The sequence below is a fragment of the Phoenix dactylifera genome, unplaced genomic scaffold, assembly GCF_009389715.1.
Source record: "Phoenix dactylifera cultivar Barhee BC4 unplaced genomic scaffold, palm_55x_up_171113_PBpolish2nd_filt_p 000275F, whole genome shotgun sequence".
NCBI classification, from domain to species: Eukaryota; Viridiplantae; Streptophyta; class Magnoliopsida; order Arecales; family Arecaceae; genus Phoenix; species Phoenix dactylifera.
Window position 1 is genome coordinate 168,711 of NW_024067760.1, and position 17,278 is coordinate 185,988.

Here is a 17,278-nt window from a genome sequence, read left to right on the forward strand (position 1 = left end):
AAAAGTTTGCTACGGTAAAAGCCTGGGGGGGAACATTGGGTGATTATGTTAAAGCTGGGTTAGCCAAGACTTACGACATGGTTCAGTGGGATCTTTTGATGCAAATGCTTAATGCTAGAAGCTTTGATAAGGAGTATTTGTAGGATCCAAGCTTTGTTATGTGCTGCTAAGTCTTCCCTGGGATCAATTTTTGCCTAAGCAAATTGTTCCATTACGAGGGGAAACTATAGGCAGGAATATCCCGTTACTCTCTTGATGTTTAATTTTAGCAACCTCAGTTCCTAGCTGTCTACTTGAGCAAAAGAGTGAACAGAATCTTATCACAGGTTGAGGAGAGGTGAGACTCTGAAATGTCAACTTTTAGACAACACCTTGCTTTTGTTCGAGGCTGGTGTCAAGCAGCCTACAATTTTTGGATTCATTTTCTATCATGGATTAACTTCACTTGAAGTGCATCGTTGCATTTAATATTTATGCCGAACGGCACAGTTCTGATCATTCGAGCTGTTCGAGTGCAAACAAGTGTTTTTGAGCCAAATACTTGGTTCCTTCTTTGAAAAACACTCCAGTCAGGAGAATTAACGTCCTCTCACTGAGAGAACTAATAGATTGAAGCTTGGCGTATATTCCATGATGACATGATTTGGTCTTGTGAGGATAAGCCCTACTTTGCTTTCACCTGTGTTGGATGATCCATCAACATGTAGAATCTAGGAGGATATGTCTCATTCTTCTTTTGCTTATATTATGCTCCTACCTTCTCAAGTACAATGCATTCCACAAGGAAGTCAAGCCAAAAATCTGTGATTTTATCACTAGCTAAGGTTGCTAGCAGATGTCAAATTCACCCAACTCCACCGCCCAATTAACGAGCCAACATGATATTTTAGGGTTTTGTAAAACTTGCCTGAGAGGTTGGTTGGTCAGTACCATAATGGCATTAACTTGAAAATATGGCCTCAACTATCAAGCTGAGGTCGCAACTTCAAGGTGTTGATATCTTGTCCCTGCATCTTGAAGTATCCTACTGACATAGTAGATTGGCTTTTGCTTCTTTTTCCTCTTTCCGAACAAGGACCAAACTTAGTGTTATAGTTGAGACAGTCAAGTACAAATATAGCTCATCCCCTGCTTCTAGTTTTATGGGCAGCAGTAGCGAGCTGAAGTATTCTTTAAGTTGTTCCAAAGCTCTTTGACACTTTTCGGTCCACTAAAGATTCCTAATGTTCTTCAAGGCTCTGAACAGGAAGACACTTCTAGGTGGACCTCAACATAAAATGACTGAGTAATGAAATCCGTCCCATGAGACACTATACCTCCTTAATGATTCTTGATGGTGACATCTCTAGAATAGCTCATGTCTTCTCTAGGTTAGATTCTAGGGGTAATTAATTCCCCACCCTCCAAAAGACCCCGCTGTAACAAAAAGTCCCGGTTGACCAGTCTTAAAATCTTATGTACCGGTGATTAATTACCCCTAGATTCTATGCCTCTCTTGGTTACCATAAACCTTAGAAACTTATCCAATGTGACTCCAAACATGTATTTGTTTGGATAGAGCTTTATCTGACAGTGCCTAAGGTTTGAAAAGCCTCCTTTAGATCCAATACATGCCAATCTGCTCTTAAGCTCTTCACAAGCATATCATCTATGTAAGCTTCCATGTTGCAGCGAATCTAATTCTTGAAGATCTTGTCCACCAAGCTCTGATAGGTCACCTCTGCATATTCAATACAAAGGATATAACCTTGTAGCAGTACAGACCTCTTTCAGTGATGAAGGTTGTCTTCTTCTCATCTGTTGGATGCATCTTAATCTAATTATAGGCCTAAGAAGGCATCCATGAAGCTCAATAGCTTCCATCCTAAGGTAGTATCAACGAGCTGATCTATTCTTAATAGAAGAAAGCTATCTTTGAGACATGCCTTATTTAGGTCATAAAACCGAAGAACATTTTCCACTTCCCATTAGTTCACGAAGATGACTTGACAAGCTAAGTTGGATAGTCCAACTCCTTGATGAAGTTGACTTCAAGGAGCTTATCCAACTCCTTATTGATTGCTCATTGCCATTCAGAGGCAAAATTCCTCTTCTTTTATTGGATGGGTCTTCAAATTGGATCCACATTTAACCTGTAAACTATAATGGATAAATTTATACCTAACATATTAGAAGCTAACTAAGTAAACATATTGGCATTGGCTTGGAGAAAGCTAGTGACTTGGGTTTTCCCTCCTCATCTAGGAGGGATCTGACCTGCACAGTTCGGTCATCATCCTCACTAAGCAACCGAAATAGGTATTGATTCTCTACTTTGTTTTTTCAACTCGTCCCTCTTATCTAGGTCCTTAATTGGCAATGTTTCTATGGGCTTTATCTTCCCTCTAAGGGTAGCCATATAACTTCTTTGATGTTGTGCTCAATTGGAAAATACATCAAGAGATGGTAAGTAGACACAATGACCTTCATAGTTTTCAAGCCATTTCGGCCTAATATAGCATTGTAAGCAGAAGGAATCTTCACAACTAAGAAGTTGATCATTATTGTTATCCTGCTATCATAGGAAGCGTGATGATGCCTTCAACATGCACCGGCTTCCAAAAGAATCTGATCAGAGAGGATTTAGTCTTCCTCAGCCAATCTACTCCAATTTTTATCTTCTCAAAAGCTTCATCGAGTAGTATATCAGCTGAGCTTCCATTATCAACTAGGATTCATCACACTCGATAATTTTCCATAGTAAGCGATATGACCTCAGCATCATCATGTGGGTTAGGATCCTTTCTAAAGCTACATCCAAGAATGAGATTAGCTCTTCCTTCTTAGGCTTCTTTGGGGCGATTGCTACAGCTCTTGCTCTTCGAGTATAGGCTCTTTGAACTGAATAGCTTTTTCATCCAGCAGCAAGTCTTTCAAAAAAAAGCAATTACTCCAATAATATGTTGGTTATTGTCTCTCCTCTCAAGAGTTCGCTTATCTGATTAGCGTCTCCAGACCCATACTAGTTGTCGATGTATCGGCGAAGATGCCTCCTTTAAATGAGGTTATCGATCTAGTCTTTAAGTTGTCTACATTCGTCGATGTTGAGGTCGTGATCACGATGGAATTAATAATACTTGTTCTGGTTCTACTTGTTGGGTTGCTTTTCATTCTTTCAAGCCAATGCACATTCTCTTGATCTTTGATCTATATCAAGATTTGACTCCTTGAGGTATTGAGAGAAGTATACCTCTCAAATCCCCAAGATGGTTCCTAGCTCTCCTGGAAGTCCATTCTTTGCACCTCTATCTCTTCTTCATGCTCCTCTTGGGCCCCTCCTCACTGCGACGCCTGCGCTTCTTGTTAGCTCGGTCTTCAGTTACTTCCTTCCGAGCTGACATTGCCTTCTCTATGTTGATGTACTTCTTAGCACTTACCAAAAGCTCAAATAGATCTTTTGAGGGCTTCTTTGAAATGAAGAAACTAAAGCATGAGTTCTTCAACCCGTTCATTATCGCAGCTACGTCTACAACATGATCCAAGTCAAGTACCAACATTGAAACAGTTGATGTATTCCTGAGCGACTCATCTTGCTTCTACTTGATCGCCATCAAACTCACAGAGATCTTCTTGCACCTCTTGCTGCTGATCAAGGGACTAATAAAATATTGGCTGAGTTGATCAAATGAACTAATTGAGCTAGATTAGAGGCTTGAATACCATGACCAGGTCACCTTTTTAAGAGTGGCAGGAAAAGCTCAGCACATGATTGTGTCTAATGCATCCTGCAGCAACATAAAAGCTTTGAAGCTCTCGAGATAATCTATAGGGTCTCTAGTGCCAGCATTTTGCTTGAATTATGACATCTTGAATCTCGGAGGTAATGGTTCCATTATGTTCTTCTTGGTGAAGGGGGGTTCATTGGTGAGCTCTAGCTCTTCCAAAGTTTCTATCCCCTTCCCCTTCAGGTCTTTCCTCATGGCCCCTATCTTCTTGTTCGTCTCATTAATTTTCTTGTCGAGGTCAACCTCCTTCGTAGAGATCTTCTTATGTTGGTTTAATGAAGACAACGTAGGATTTGAGCTCATCTCTAAACAGATCAAAGCTCGACTATCCCGGCAAGTTTCTTCAGAGTTTGCCGGACATGATCTCGACGATCCCGGCGAGTTTCTTCAGAATTTGTCGAGCATGATCTGTTGTTGTTCTACACTGGATGGCTGAACTGGTTCTACATATTATGTTGGGGATTGGCACCCCGTGGGAGCAAATTCTGCACCAATGTTGTTGAGGTATGTTGGACGAGAGCAAATTTAACTACTCGGATGATATAACCATCACTGTAGGCTGAGGAAGCTGGGGATCCGTGCCGTGAGAATCATGCGACTTAGGCCAATTATCCTATTGAGCTTGTTTGTTGCTCTTTGCATTATTGTTTCTTTTTGACTTCAGGTTTCCAAGTCCTTTTTTTTTTGATTCGTACGGATAACCAATCTATTGATCCCAAAATCCAATCCAAAATCTCGAAGAGCACGAATTTGCCTACACAAGGAACAAAGAACAAAGCGGGACTCTCTGATGTTAAGTTAGCGAAAGAGGTCTTGGAGAATAAAGCAGAATAAGATCAGAGTAATGAATCGATCTTGCATACCGGATATGTCAAACTCCTTTTTATATGTACAGAGTCCTTATCCCACTAATGTTGGACTTTAGAACTCCTAGTCAAGTGAAAAATAACCGCTTGATCATCTTTATCTAGCTCAGCTCATGAAGACTTGTCCAACTAAAAAAAATCTTCTTTTCTTTTAGTGCCACAGATTAGCCTATGATTGGAAGTCGGATTTGGGCCACATCATATCCTTGTAATCATATTTGAGAGCTTGTCATGAGATTCAGCTGCCGCTATCAAGGGTTTGCTCTCTCACCTTTGGTCATTTGAAACACAAGTTTTGCCTGGTTCAACTTGAGATTGGCCACCCCAGAAATTCCCAGAGTATCTTGGCAGAATTTGTTTTCATGCATCACATAATTCACCCTCCTAGGAAATCTTCTCTTCTTTTCGTTCTTAAAAGCAAAATGTAAAAAGATATTGCATCCCCTTTAGATCACACAAAATCTTTTCAAAATTTAATGCATGCATATCATTCATTTTCCTGCATAAAGCACAGGTACCAAGATATCATTAAATCCTAACAAGAGCTTGAATTTCTTAGCTTTGGTATACAGCTTGACTTCAAACTCTAGTGCACAAAGCTATTAAAGGAGACCTTTGATTAAATTTCATTTCATGCCTTTTGGATAACCAAGGCTGAAAAGTGGTCTTGCATGTATTACTCGAGCTGTAAAGCATGGCTTTTCCTTTGTGGGGAAACAAATTGATGCCTTGGTCTGGTCTTATGCCAATGCATTAGGCTTAGGTCCTGAAACTCTGACCATTCTTCCTCCTTTCAAAGACATGAACACATCTCCCTTCTGAGAATCTTAGAAGGCTTAGCTACTTATACGTTTCAACAGCTAGACACCAGAAAAGTCGACGGCAGGAGCCCAATAATGTAACAGATGATGCAGGTTGAAAGGATTCTTATTTCAAGTCTCAAATTTCTCGCCAAACAAGTTCTGCTCAGATCATTTATTGGTAGTGCAGGTTGCCCGCCAACAATTAGCAGAGCTGAAGCAAGGTTCAGCTTCAGGTTCAACAACAGGAGGCAGTTGCATTAAGCATGCATCTTTTTTGCCACTCATATCATCTCACATCCGTGGATGCCAGAAGCAGCAATTATTGGTTTTAATTGGAAGGAGTGATACCGAATTCCTTCTACCTATGTATCTCAGCAGCTGCTTTATGGATTGTATGCAGTGAAAATTCCAAAAACCCCAGGCAGAGGAGTTCTCTCTCAAAAATTTAGAGAGGGTTCATATTTAGAACAGTCAATCATTGTAAATCCTCATCAGTGTAAGAGAGAACTTGCAGAGATGGACTTGTTATAGGGCATAAATTTACAGCTTCTAAATCCTTCTATGACCTGCAAGAATTATTAAGCATCCTTGGTCAGCATGAGATTGGCTGCCCTCGAGCGAGAACTTAAAGATGGTCAGTTCTGGACGCGATTTTTGAAGTTCGCATGTGGCAAACACACGTACTATATTTACACATTTAGCAAATTTCTTAAGCCAATTACACATTCAGTCTTCTGTTGGCAAATAAGAAAAAGCTATGTGAAAAAGGTTCCCACGACTAGCTAGCTACCACTCAATGATTTACAACGGCCTATCTTTAAAGCACAAGATAAGGAGGCTTAATGAACAAATGAGCATCCGTGTGAACTTGACCGTCGATCATGAATAATGTGCATTCAGCATCTCCCGATATACCATATCAATGAATTGGTTATTCTGTACAAAAGACATGCAGAAATCCAGATTAAGTATCTTTGCCACTGCATTGTGCACATTCAAAAAAAAAAAAAAAGATGTAAAAATCAACAAAAAACTACCAAGAAAGAAATATCTAAATCGAAAGGACCGCCTTAAAATAGAAAAATCACAGGCAGAATACACTTGGTTCATGAATCGCCAGAGGGTGCAACAAGAGACTCATTCAGCCAACAAGTATTAGTAAAGGTTGAGGGAGGCCCAAAAAAACTGCAGCCCAAGCAAATTTCAGAGCAGAAAATGGCAAGTAGGTGAAGCTCATAAACCCAGGCTTTATGTAAATTGGAAATGGCGAGCTGGTTGTATTATGATAATTCCCTAAATATCATAAATGAGGACTAGTTTTGATGAGAAGTAAGATGCAGAAAAGGAAACATGTTAGTAAATTAGAAGATGGAGGAGGCGAGGATTAAAAGGAGAAAAGTATGAAGCCATCAGCAGAAAAAGATAAAGATGCAGAAAGGAAGAAAAGGAGTAACCAAATAAGGAGAGAGAAGAAAGAAGCACATAAGGAGAATGGAAAGAAAACATGCGGTTAGTGACAGTGAGAAAAAGCAGGGAAGTTAATAAAAGAAAACTAACTAAAGAGAAGTGAAGGAATGGAACAGGGAAAAAACAGTAGGACTCTTGGGTTTAGAGGCCATATGAGTGGATGAAAGAGGGAGGCAACTGGAACCTTAGGGTTTAGATATAAGAAGGGAGAAAGAAAACTGGAGTCAAAGTAGTGGACGAAGGGAGTTGATGTTGGTAGGCCAGAGTTTATGATGGTCAAATACAAAGTCAGCTACATTTAATGGCATGCCACCGATGCCAAGGCAGCTAGGCAATTTGTAAACATCTAGCTCTCTTAAGTGCTAAAGCAGGTTTAAATGGTTAAATGGACTGCTTAAAGAGTTTGAAAACTTCCAAGATTGAAAAACTAGAATGAAAAATAACTTATTTTTTGTATGTCTAAAAAAATCATTATGATTAAATAAGCATAAAACTTCTATAACAGTGGAAGTGCCAATCATTCAATATATAGGAGAATTTCATGAATGCACTCCTTATTTCCTAGTGCGTTCACTCAGTGTTTCTATGCAATGTTTTCTTAAGTACATTCACTCCTTATTTTCTGTACGTGTGTTGATCTTGTCTTCCTATTTCACCTGACCAGTTCCAACTTTAAATTAGGTCAACCAGAACCTTGTTCGCCTATATATAAGATAGACTAAATCCAGTCCACCAGATCGAAGTCGGATCCGGTCAAGTGAAACCTCTAATAATACAAGGATCACAATTAAAAATAATAATAAATTGAAATTTAAGAAAATATTTTCACCTAAAGACACAACACTTTACAGGAATTAAAGACATAAATGTTAGATGTGGTGAGGGACGTGTGTTTCCTTCTTACCTATCCTCTTCTTCCTCTGACTTCTAGTATTTACATTACCCTTGGAATGGCTGACCTCTAGATCAAGATATCTCTCTTTCCTCCATTTTAATTTCTCTTTATATATATTAGCAACTTTATACAAGGGATTTACAAATCTCCAGTATCTTAATCCCATAATTTCATTAACTAATTCCTTCATTTGCATAAATATGGTATGAGAATCTCATCTTAATGGAAATACTAGGTTTACTAGTGGAGTAACAGGATTTCAAGGCCTATTCAGTTTGGTTAAAGTAGAATAATAGGAAATAACCAAACTTATCCCAGGTTATTCTTCAAGACAACCTCTTGTAGCCCACTTTTTTCCAGTAGATTATGCATTTAAAAGGTCAACCACCACATTTTTCCCCACCCAACCTGTATAACCCAAAGTAGATATACACCACCAAAAAGGCAAAATAACCTTTTGAGGTTAACATGTTATAGATGAGTTTATTCTGAGCTACCCCATTGTTTAGGGTATATCATTCCACTAGCAAACAAGGGCTGAGAGAAGCCCAATTAATATGGGTACATAATTAGATTTCTCATACCGAGGCATATCAAAATGCATCCAAGCATTCAAATGCCTATTTTAACAACCTTACATGGTGGCAATGCAGAAAGTGCTTTTCCTTAAGTTCACAAACTTTTCCGATTATAGAACTCAAATTCCTAACTGGGTCATGTCCTAGTCATTTCCCGAGGACAGGTCAACTCTACTTATTAAGTCACGCTCACCTCCATCTCCCAAAAATATATCATCACAGGCAAAATAAAGTAGCATGATCATATAATGATGTCCATAGCAGCAATATTCATGCAACTAGACTAACATTATCAGAATTGGATAAAATGGTGACAACATAAAACCAAAGAATATTACCTGAACAAGCCTCAACAATGCATCATGGACTTTGTCTCTTGTAACAACTGGGCCATAGTTTGGAGCTGGAGTGAGTGAAGAAGGTGGAGTAGGCAGTGGAAAGGATTGAAGTAATAGAGGACCATATGGGTGCTGCATGGTCACAGGAGGATGAAGTGGTGGGGCAGTTGGCATGGAAGATGAAATTGGTGGCATCATCAATGCAGAAGATGGTGTAGCTGAAAAAAGTGAAGGTTTAACAAGATTTGTAGCATGACTCTCACTGCCACTGCTGGATTCATGAGCATCATGGAGCGGCATCACAGGAGTGGATGAGGTTGGCAGAGTAGAGGTGGATTGTATTGTTGGCAATGGGGATGGAGTGGCACTTAGTGTGCGCGAAGATACAGGGATAGGTGCAGAAGGTTGTTGTGGTTGTGCTGCAATAACTGCATTTGATGCATGTCCAATACTCACAGCTGCCTGCAAAACATAGGAATTCCATGTCAAGGGTAGGATTATCAAATTATAACTCAGTGTGTACTCATTCTGAAATTAATAACTGCTGCAAGCAATAGAATAATCTATGGTAAATGAGTAAAATTGCCCTCGCATAAAGACAAAAAAGGGGATTGACAAAAAAGAAGACAAAGAATATGCAATAGCAGCACATAACCAGAAAAGCAATTATTTACAAAGGTACATACACTGAAGACATTCACAAATGAATCATCAGGAACATCTGGAACTGATGGGGCAGCAGATGACATTGGTGGCCCTAACGGACCTTCAATGACAGATAAACTAGGAACAGCTTCCAGTTCCTCAAACTCACTGCTGCAAATACAGAGGAATAAAATCAAACCACAAGACACCTTACTCACAGAATACAAATTCTCAGATTTACAAGAGATATAAATCAGAATTATACGTGTCTTTATTCGTGAATCTGCATGTGCGCATATAGTGTATATGCACCCATGCCTGTGCACATCCATGTCTTGTATGTGTATGCATCAGAGAGGATGTGACCAGTATAAAATGTTCTACTTGATACATAGGGCCAACAAATGAAGTGTTCACTTCCAAGAAAGGTAATAGGCTTGATCACAAACATAAATACTTAACTAAGTATTAAACTAATAAAACTGTTAAATCATCTGGCACCAGCTCTTCTTTTTATGTAGTATTCAGAGCCCGATGTGATTAATCTGTTAAAGAGAATCTAGTATTACATGAAGGGCCAAAAAGATCAGCAAAACGAAATCAAGGCAAAGTAGGGTGCATGTGCTATCCTGTCCTTCCCATGCTCATGCTAGCAAGGGAATTAGCCCTTTAATTAACATTTTCTTTCACCAAGTAGGAAATTCCATTTACTAAAGACTGCATTTATCATTATCAACAATTTTAGCAGCATCTCTAAGCACATAAGGACATGGATCTTGCATTTTGAGTTGTTTTGGGAACCTACATTTCAAGGAATTCTTTAAACCCCTGCTTACGCAACAACATTATTATAGTCGCCATTCGACCAAGCCATTAAACATAATCACACATGAAGATTCGTGTTGGGTTGACAAAGGGTTGGTATTAAACTGACAACAGGTAAAATTTTATCCATGTGGAACCTTCTTGTACAACTGTGCATAAATAGTCCCATCTTAACAGGATAGGGCTTCACATTGTTGTACATGTGATTTGAAATCCTTGTAGAGAATTGTAAGCCTTCAATGGAAATTTTCTCATACCAATACAATAGGCAAATACCAATAAAGCAATGAGCTGTTACTACTAATTTAATAAACCTGTTTTCATCACATTAATGTTTCAAAGTTTTTAAGGAGGATTCTATGCTGTTCAGTCAAAAAGAAAAAGAAAACATGAATTTTCAAGCCTCTAGATGGCTAGAGCAAGACTTAGATATTTATTCAAATAGTTGTAGATATTGTTGCAAGTTCTAAGCATAAAACATCAGACTAGTTGTCACTATCAGCTATCTCCACTGGTTTACTAGGGACTTGTAGGCCTTTAAGGAAGGGTGTTAAATAAAAGAGAGGAAGAAACAAACCAATTAAGTTGATATCTTAAAAGACAAAAATTTAGCTAACAATTTTGTTTAAATTTTAACAAGAACTTAATGAGTGACATGGCGCTTTTCTGGTTTAAATTAGTCAGAGGTGTATGCCACATTCTGCAATAGCATAGGCTTCAAATAGAGACTACAAAACAACAGATTGAAAGGCTTTTTTTATTCCCTTACCATGCATTAGATCCAGCTCAACTATAGCTTAAGATGTTTTGTAGGAACTTACACAGTCAAGAAGCATGTTCCAAGTGTTCAAAGTATTATAGTTCATGGTTCAAAGCACCAGGTGTAGGCTTACCCTAACTTGCAAGAACCCATTCCTCTCATCTTCTCAATAATTCACCAAACATGCTTGATCTTATCCTCGAAATATTCCATCATATAATCCCCATCAAAGAAATATTTTTTTATCTTGTGCCTTCCATAATTTAGAGAGAAATGTTTGTTAGAAGAAAAGATGCGAGAGAAGCGAGCAGACCTCTACCCAAAATGTTATCTCCAAGCAGCAAATTTTCCCCCAATCATCAACAAAACCTCTAATTAAGAAAGGCTTTTCTCTCATTCCAACTATGGTATTCATTTAGCTATCAAAATGTCCATGCTGCCATAGGCATAACAATCTAGTGTTATCCCCACAATCCAATTGGTTTTACAGTATAAGCTTCAACAGTTGAAACAGAAGGAGAGAACGTAAAAAGAAGAGACGGGGGAGAAGAGCCAAAATTGGATATTAATTTTGTCCCTTACAAGGCCAACATCTCAACTGCAATCTAAAATAATTTCTCACCATAATCTGAAGTTTTGGCCGTTATTGCTTAGTGTACATAAAAAGGATGAGATATCAACTTCTTCCACATTTGAGCCTTCATCCAATCATGTAACAATGACATCTCAGTGAGGAACACCTAAAGAGAGTAAAACATCTCCAATGAACAATTCATCAAATTTTATAGGTACTAGAATTCAGCTTTATTTATCTAAGTTGATCTCAGCACCTTGCTTATGATAATACGCGTACAGCCCCCTATATCAATATGATTCCTCATGATCCTTGAGGAAAAAAATATCATCCACAACTTAGATATGAGACAACAAAAGCGGGCCCAAAGAGACCCTTGTGGAAGAAAACAATCTCGTTTCCTCGACCCACATCTTTTTTAACATCATTAGTTACTTTTGCCATGCATCAAGCCAATCTAGTAGCTGCAATTTGCAAATATTCAGCAGTTCAGCTTAATGTCATCAGAATGCCATTTAGAATGTTGACTTTTCCCTTTCACCTCATTTGAATATATAATTTTGTCTGAAGCAGTTTTTTACTTGTATTCAGTAGATTAAACATGATGAAATTAACATCAACCAAACTACTAACTTTTCTCAAATTTTGAGATATCCTCTTTTAAATTACATACAGGAAAGCCACTTCTGTACTATCTACCCGTCTTCACGAAGTCTGAACCCCTGTACCACCTTCTGAACCTAGTCTTGCACCTGACATATCATTTTTTTTCGTTTAAGTTCCCTGTTTAGACAAGTAAACCAGAATAATTACCACCAAACCCACTTCTTCACTGCCATGCGAAGACCCTCTAGCTGTAGATTTGCATTATACATGCAACATAAGATCTCTACACAAAAAATGCACTTGCAAAGGTTCATGTCAAATAAGTCTTAGCTTTCTCAAATCATGTCACTGAGTTTCACTTAACCAAATGTAATACAGGATCATAACAGTCACATTACTCTGTCATTCTATTAAAAATTCGGCAGATTTCATGCTAACAGGTCAATAGGTAATAATTAAAAATAGGTAATTGGAATATAGAAAACTATATTCAACCTAAGTGAATGCTCCAAAGCCTACCTAATGTTGATGTTGACTATAGTTAATTTAAATAATGATCAGCAACAATACCTAAATTTCACAGTATAGAAGAGCAAAGATGGGCATACATAAGTGTGCAATATATAGCATGACTACAAGTATGCAGTGTAAGACATGGTCCATATTACCAGTAGCCCACCTTACAAGTACCATGTCTTACACCCCATAAAAAGGGAAGAGGGTGCAACAAGACTGGTATGAAGACATGTCATTTAGCAATGAATTTTGTAACTACAAGCAAGCAAATAGAAAGAAACGTACTAGGGATTAGTCCGAAAATTAAAGTGCTTGTAGAAGACAAAATATAGCTTTTGAAGAAATATAATCCATCAATTTACTTAAAATTAATAGTATTAGCTGTTACAATTTTTCTTCAAAAATAATTAGATGTGCTAAAAGATACCGTACAGCATTGTCAAACCAAATAGCAATACAACTAGTCAATAAATAGATACAAAGGTTACAACATATCACCCTGACGATAATTCAGCAAAATTTTGCTCAGAAAGTCAGAGGCATGGTCCAAACTATCAGATCGACATGAAATTTATGAACGAATTGGGAGAGCAAAAGCACAGGATGGGTGACACAGCAGTATTAGGACAGCATAATGAATTTAAGAATTGTTGCATAGTACCTTTTCGTTGAAGATACTTTAGGCATCGGAGGGACTTTGAAATATGCACTAAGTATCCTGAATGAAAGAGAATATTTTAGTATGACAAAAATGTAAATTCCTCATCCAGCAATAACTGCAGCTCATGTCTCATACACAATGTTAGGTTTCTAGAACATAAGGAAACAAATAAACATCTAAATCAAATATTCATTAAGTACCCTGAATGGAACAGAATACTATAGTCTGCTTGACAAATATAGTCATAACTTTTATAATCAGATTAATATCTAAATACAAAACAAGATGATGATTTCCTTCGCTAACCTTTCATTATACAAAATTCTAAATACATCAAAACCATCTGAACAATAAACAATAACTCTCCTTGACATCAGTTACCATTTCATGATTCATGAAGCAAATGTATATATGATAAATCCAAAATATTCAAAAGGCAAGTTAACTAATCAGAAACTGGAGGCACCAAAACTAATTACCTGCTAAAAAGATTTGCGATTGCTTCACAGTCATCTGAGTTGTAAAACCATATTCCATTAACTTCCTGAGCTGCATTTCGGTATAACAGATATGGAGCCTGGACTTCATACTCAAAATCTCCCAAGAGATCCTCCACCAGGTTATCTGTTCATAAGAGAAAGTTATGATTTACATGTGAAACCTGCTTCTATATGCTGACCAAATTAGATGGCTAAAATGGGAATATGGCATCCAACTGGGTTTTGAAATCTCATTGCCATCTAATTGTTAAAATAGACACTTCTTCAATCAAACTGCAAAGAAACCAAATGCCACTGACTAGCAGGCTACAGATGGGAGTTTTCCAATTTGCTCCTCTTGTCAAACAACCCAAGACCAGAATAGCTTGGACCATCAAAGCTATCAGTAAGAGAATGTGTCTTGTCTGAAAGTGTTCTGGAATTGTTCCAACTCAAAATCAGCAGAATGTTTTGCCATAAATGTGCAAGAACCACACGTTGTTCCGCAGATCATGGTGACTAAAGTTTTAATAAGTTAATTACCTTATAATGATTAGGGGTTGAAGTAATGTGTTCTGGTGGCATGCCAGCCTGGCACTAGCCTCATACATAGTGGTACTGTGCCAAACCAAGCCATGTCAGTGCTTTGCACAACAGCCTGCCAAGTGCTGGCATGCAACTGGTTCCATAGCTTTACCAAGTGCTGGCAAGGCACAGGCACGGTATTTATGATGCCTTGTTGTGCCCATGCCAATTGACACTTGAATCCATGTAAATTCATCAAAATAAATCACCTGTCAAAAACTAGGACACTAGTAAAGATCATATGTTTCATATATATATGCATATCAATCAAATTATCACAGCAGTCGATAAGTATGCTGCTTCTGGTTCAGAGATCAGTACTTGCACGACTTCAACATCGACTACTGAACTCGGTTCTTGTATCCACTTTTGCTGTGAATTATTGATCATCCACTCCTTACACAGTTGCTTAGTCGACTCAGTCTTTGGCTTGACCAACTGCAAGACTAATGAATCAGCCCTTTTATTTGCAATGTAACATATCTTCCATCACAAGGGCAACCAAATTAACAAAGTTGGTTAGATTCATCATATAACACTCTGAACAGAATAGTAGCAGAATCTACAAGAATGTATATGGTAGTTTCCGACAACTAGTATGAACATCTCAAGAAAACTAAAATCTAAGTTGCACTTCAGTAGTAGTTGTCAGAGCATCCTATGGGGGCTGACATAGGAGCTTCATAGTGCATAAGACAGACTATAACTCTTATTCCTATGCATAAGAGAATACATAATGCAAGCACGAAACTGACCATAACTCTTATTGGAACAAACTATAAGTATCACAAAGAACTATAAGTCAAAGTTGACAAGGTTGAGACTAATGGGGATGGTCGCCACAATTTCCTCATGATCAAGCAGTCACAGCAGAGTAATTGGAGAGTTAGTAGCCCCAATTATTTTGTCTCACATTATTGTAACTAAGCAAGACTTTGAACTGTCTGATCATTTTAAACTCAATTCAACTCATGCTACTTTAACAGTCATCTATAATTTGCACAAAGTGACAAGAATCATCAGTGTATACCAGCAATATGAGGATATATTTACATATCTAACCTAAGCCTTAGGAAATACATATGTATTTAATTTTTATTTCCCTCTAGTACATTAATTAGCACAATTAAGCCCCCGTATACCAACAGGCTACAGGCAAGAAGAGCTATCTGCACGAGTAGATAACGATGATGACATCAAACATGCAGGTCTATACCTGTGTTGCGTCGGTTCATGACAATGAACTGAAATCTAGGCTGTGCATTCCTGCAAAAAATGGATTTTTCTTTATAGCAGTTGGAAAAAATTTAACAAAAGTCAGACAATCACAACTAAGAAGAATGGCAGAACACAACAAACAATATAAATGTAGAAGAAAATCTTCCAAAAAATCCTTTTATTCTATCCATATATTAGATAAAAGAAAGGACCAAACAAGAAATTAAAGTTTCAGCAGCGACTCAAAACAAAATCAGAACGCAAACGCAATGAGATCATCTAATCACCTCTTAACGACGAAGAGCGATCCTTCCACGTCCTTGCGGCTCTGCCACAAACAGAAAGAAAACCCCAATCAGATGGACAAGGGCAAAAAGAAAAAAGAAAAAAGAAAACAAAAGTCGAACAAGAAGGAATCAAAAAGGAAGATCGGAGCGCACCCATTGGTTGAGATCGATGTTAAATTCGTAAAGAGTGACGTGGGCGGCGGTCATCAGGATCTCCTCCACGGAGGGATCCATCCGCTGGAGGACGGTGAGGTTGAGCACCTTGGTGCTGTGTTGATCGAGGTTGGGCATCAGCTTCCCGTTCTGCGACATCCTTGCAGACCCAATCCCAAACCCTAACCCTTAACCCCTAATCCCTAACCCTAACCTTTAATTCTGAGAGGATCGAAAGGGGCTCATCTCCCGCGAGAAAGACCTGAAAGGGTTTCGAATCGGTCGAACATATAAAGGTATAGAGGTGGTGAGAGAGAAGGGGAAGGAAAAAGTATGAGAACGAAACCAAAATTGGAGAAGAAAATATGGAGAGTTTTTATTGATGGGATGGGGGGATTCAGAGAGGCCACTCTGTCAAAGACCTGTTTATGAGGCATGTGGAGAATTTTTTTTATCACTGTAGTAGTTTTTACAAAAATAATATCTAAATATATAATATTTAAAAAAATAACATTGACTTCTTTGGTTGTTCATAAAATCATGTCAGAATAACTTACATGTAGTTGTACATTTATTTTTTAAATAAATAAATAAAATATATATTATTTTTAATAAAAAAAATCTTACTGTATTTTATCTAAAAATTTAAGAATATTTTTGAGAAAACATTATCCTAAATTCTAACTATTGTGAATTAGATATTTTTATGTCCCGCAATTTTTCTTTTCGATAGAATATAAGAATTTTATTTTCAGAAAAAAATATTTTTTAATTTTTTTGAAAACTTCTATCAAATATAAAGCATTTCTTATTTTCTGTAGACCGTATATTGTCTTCCTCTTTTTTTTTTTTTTTTTTTTTTTGCTAAAGAAAAAGGGGTAGGGGGGAGGAAGGGACAAGCCCACCCCCGCGTAGCAGCCCCCACTGGGCCCCCGCCCCGCCAGGAGAATGTTCGATGCGGGCAGAAATGGCCGTGTGTTGGGCACCCCGACCGGTTTTACTCATACCCTCCCCACCCGTAGGCCCGGCTCAGCTACTCCTCTGAGCTCTGGCTCGAGTCCCACGTGTGAGTACGTCACACCCGGCACCACCCCGGCTACTAGTGGTTCAAGAGCGGTCCTACACCACAAGTCCAAGTAATGGCCAAAGTAGTGAGCTCCGGTCCACAATTTAATCGTCGCCGCAGCAATTCGAACTTGAAACCTAATGGTTAGAATTGCTGCCCAGTACCACTAGGCTACCACCTTGGTGGCATATT

At 38.2% G+C, this 17,278-nt stretch overlaps 1 protein-coding gene across 2 annotated transcripts; it reads right to left on the bottom strand.

The window, feature by feature from the left end:
- Nucleotides 1-6,036: 6,036 nt before the first annotated feature.
- Nucleotides 6,037-16,419, bottom strand: LOC103720744 (mRNA-decapping enzyme-like protein). Of its 2 annotated transcripts, none has more exons than XM_008810595.3 (8): nucleotides 16,021-16,419; nucleotides 15,868-15,908; nucleotides 15,579-15,628; nucleotides 13,778-13,922; nucleotides 13,299-13,355; nucleotides 9,398-9,524; nucleotides 8,712-9,173; nucleotides 6,037-6,369 (listed from the first exon to the last, which is right to left on the bottom strand). In XM_008810595.3, exons 1-8 carry the CDS (start codon nucleotides 16,177-16,179, stop codon nucleotides 6,313-6,315), a joined length of 1,098 nt encoding a protein of 365 aa, XP_008808817.2. In that variant the 5' UTR covers nucleotides 16,180-16,419; the 3' UTR covers nucleotides 6,037-6,312. The 2 variants fall into 2 exon arrangements, with proteins under 2 accessions (XP_008808817.2, XP_008808816.2); XM_008810594.3 differs by having other exon boundaries at nucleotides 9,398-9,527.
- Between the last annotated feature and the right edge of the window lie 859 nt (nucleotides 16,420-17,278).

Coding starts and splice junctions, on each gene's coding strand:
- LOC103720744 (XM_008810594.3), bottom strand. CDS start 16,179: ATGTCGCAGAACGGGAAGCTGATGCCCAACCTCGATCAACACAGCACC. Junction 15,629..15,867: donor TCGCTCTTCGTCGTTAAGAG/GTGATTAGATGA, acceptor CATTTTTTGCAG/GAATGCACAGCCTAGATTTC. Junction 13,356..13,777: donor ATCGCAAATCTTTTTAGCAG/GTAATTAGTTTT, acceptor TCTTTCATTCAG/GATACTTAGTGCATATTTCA.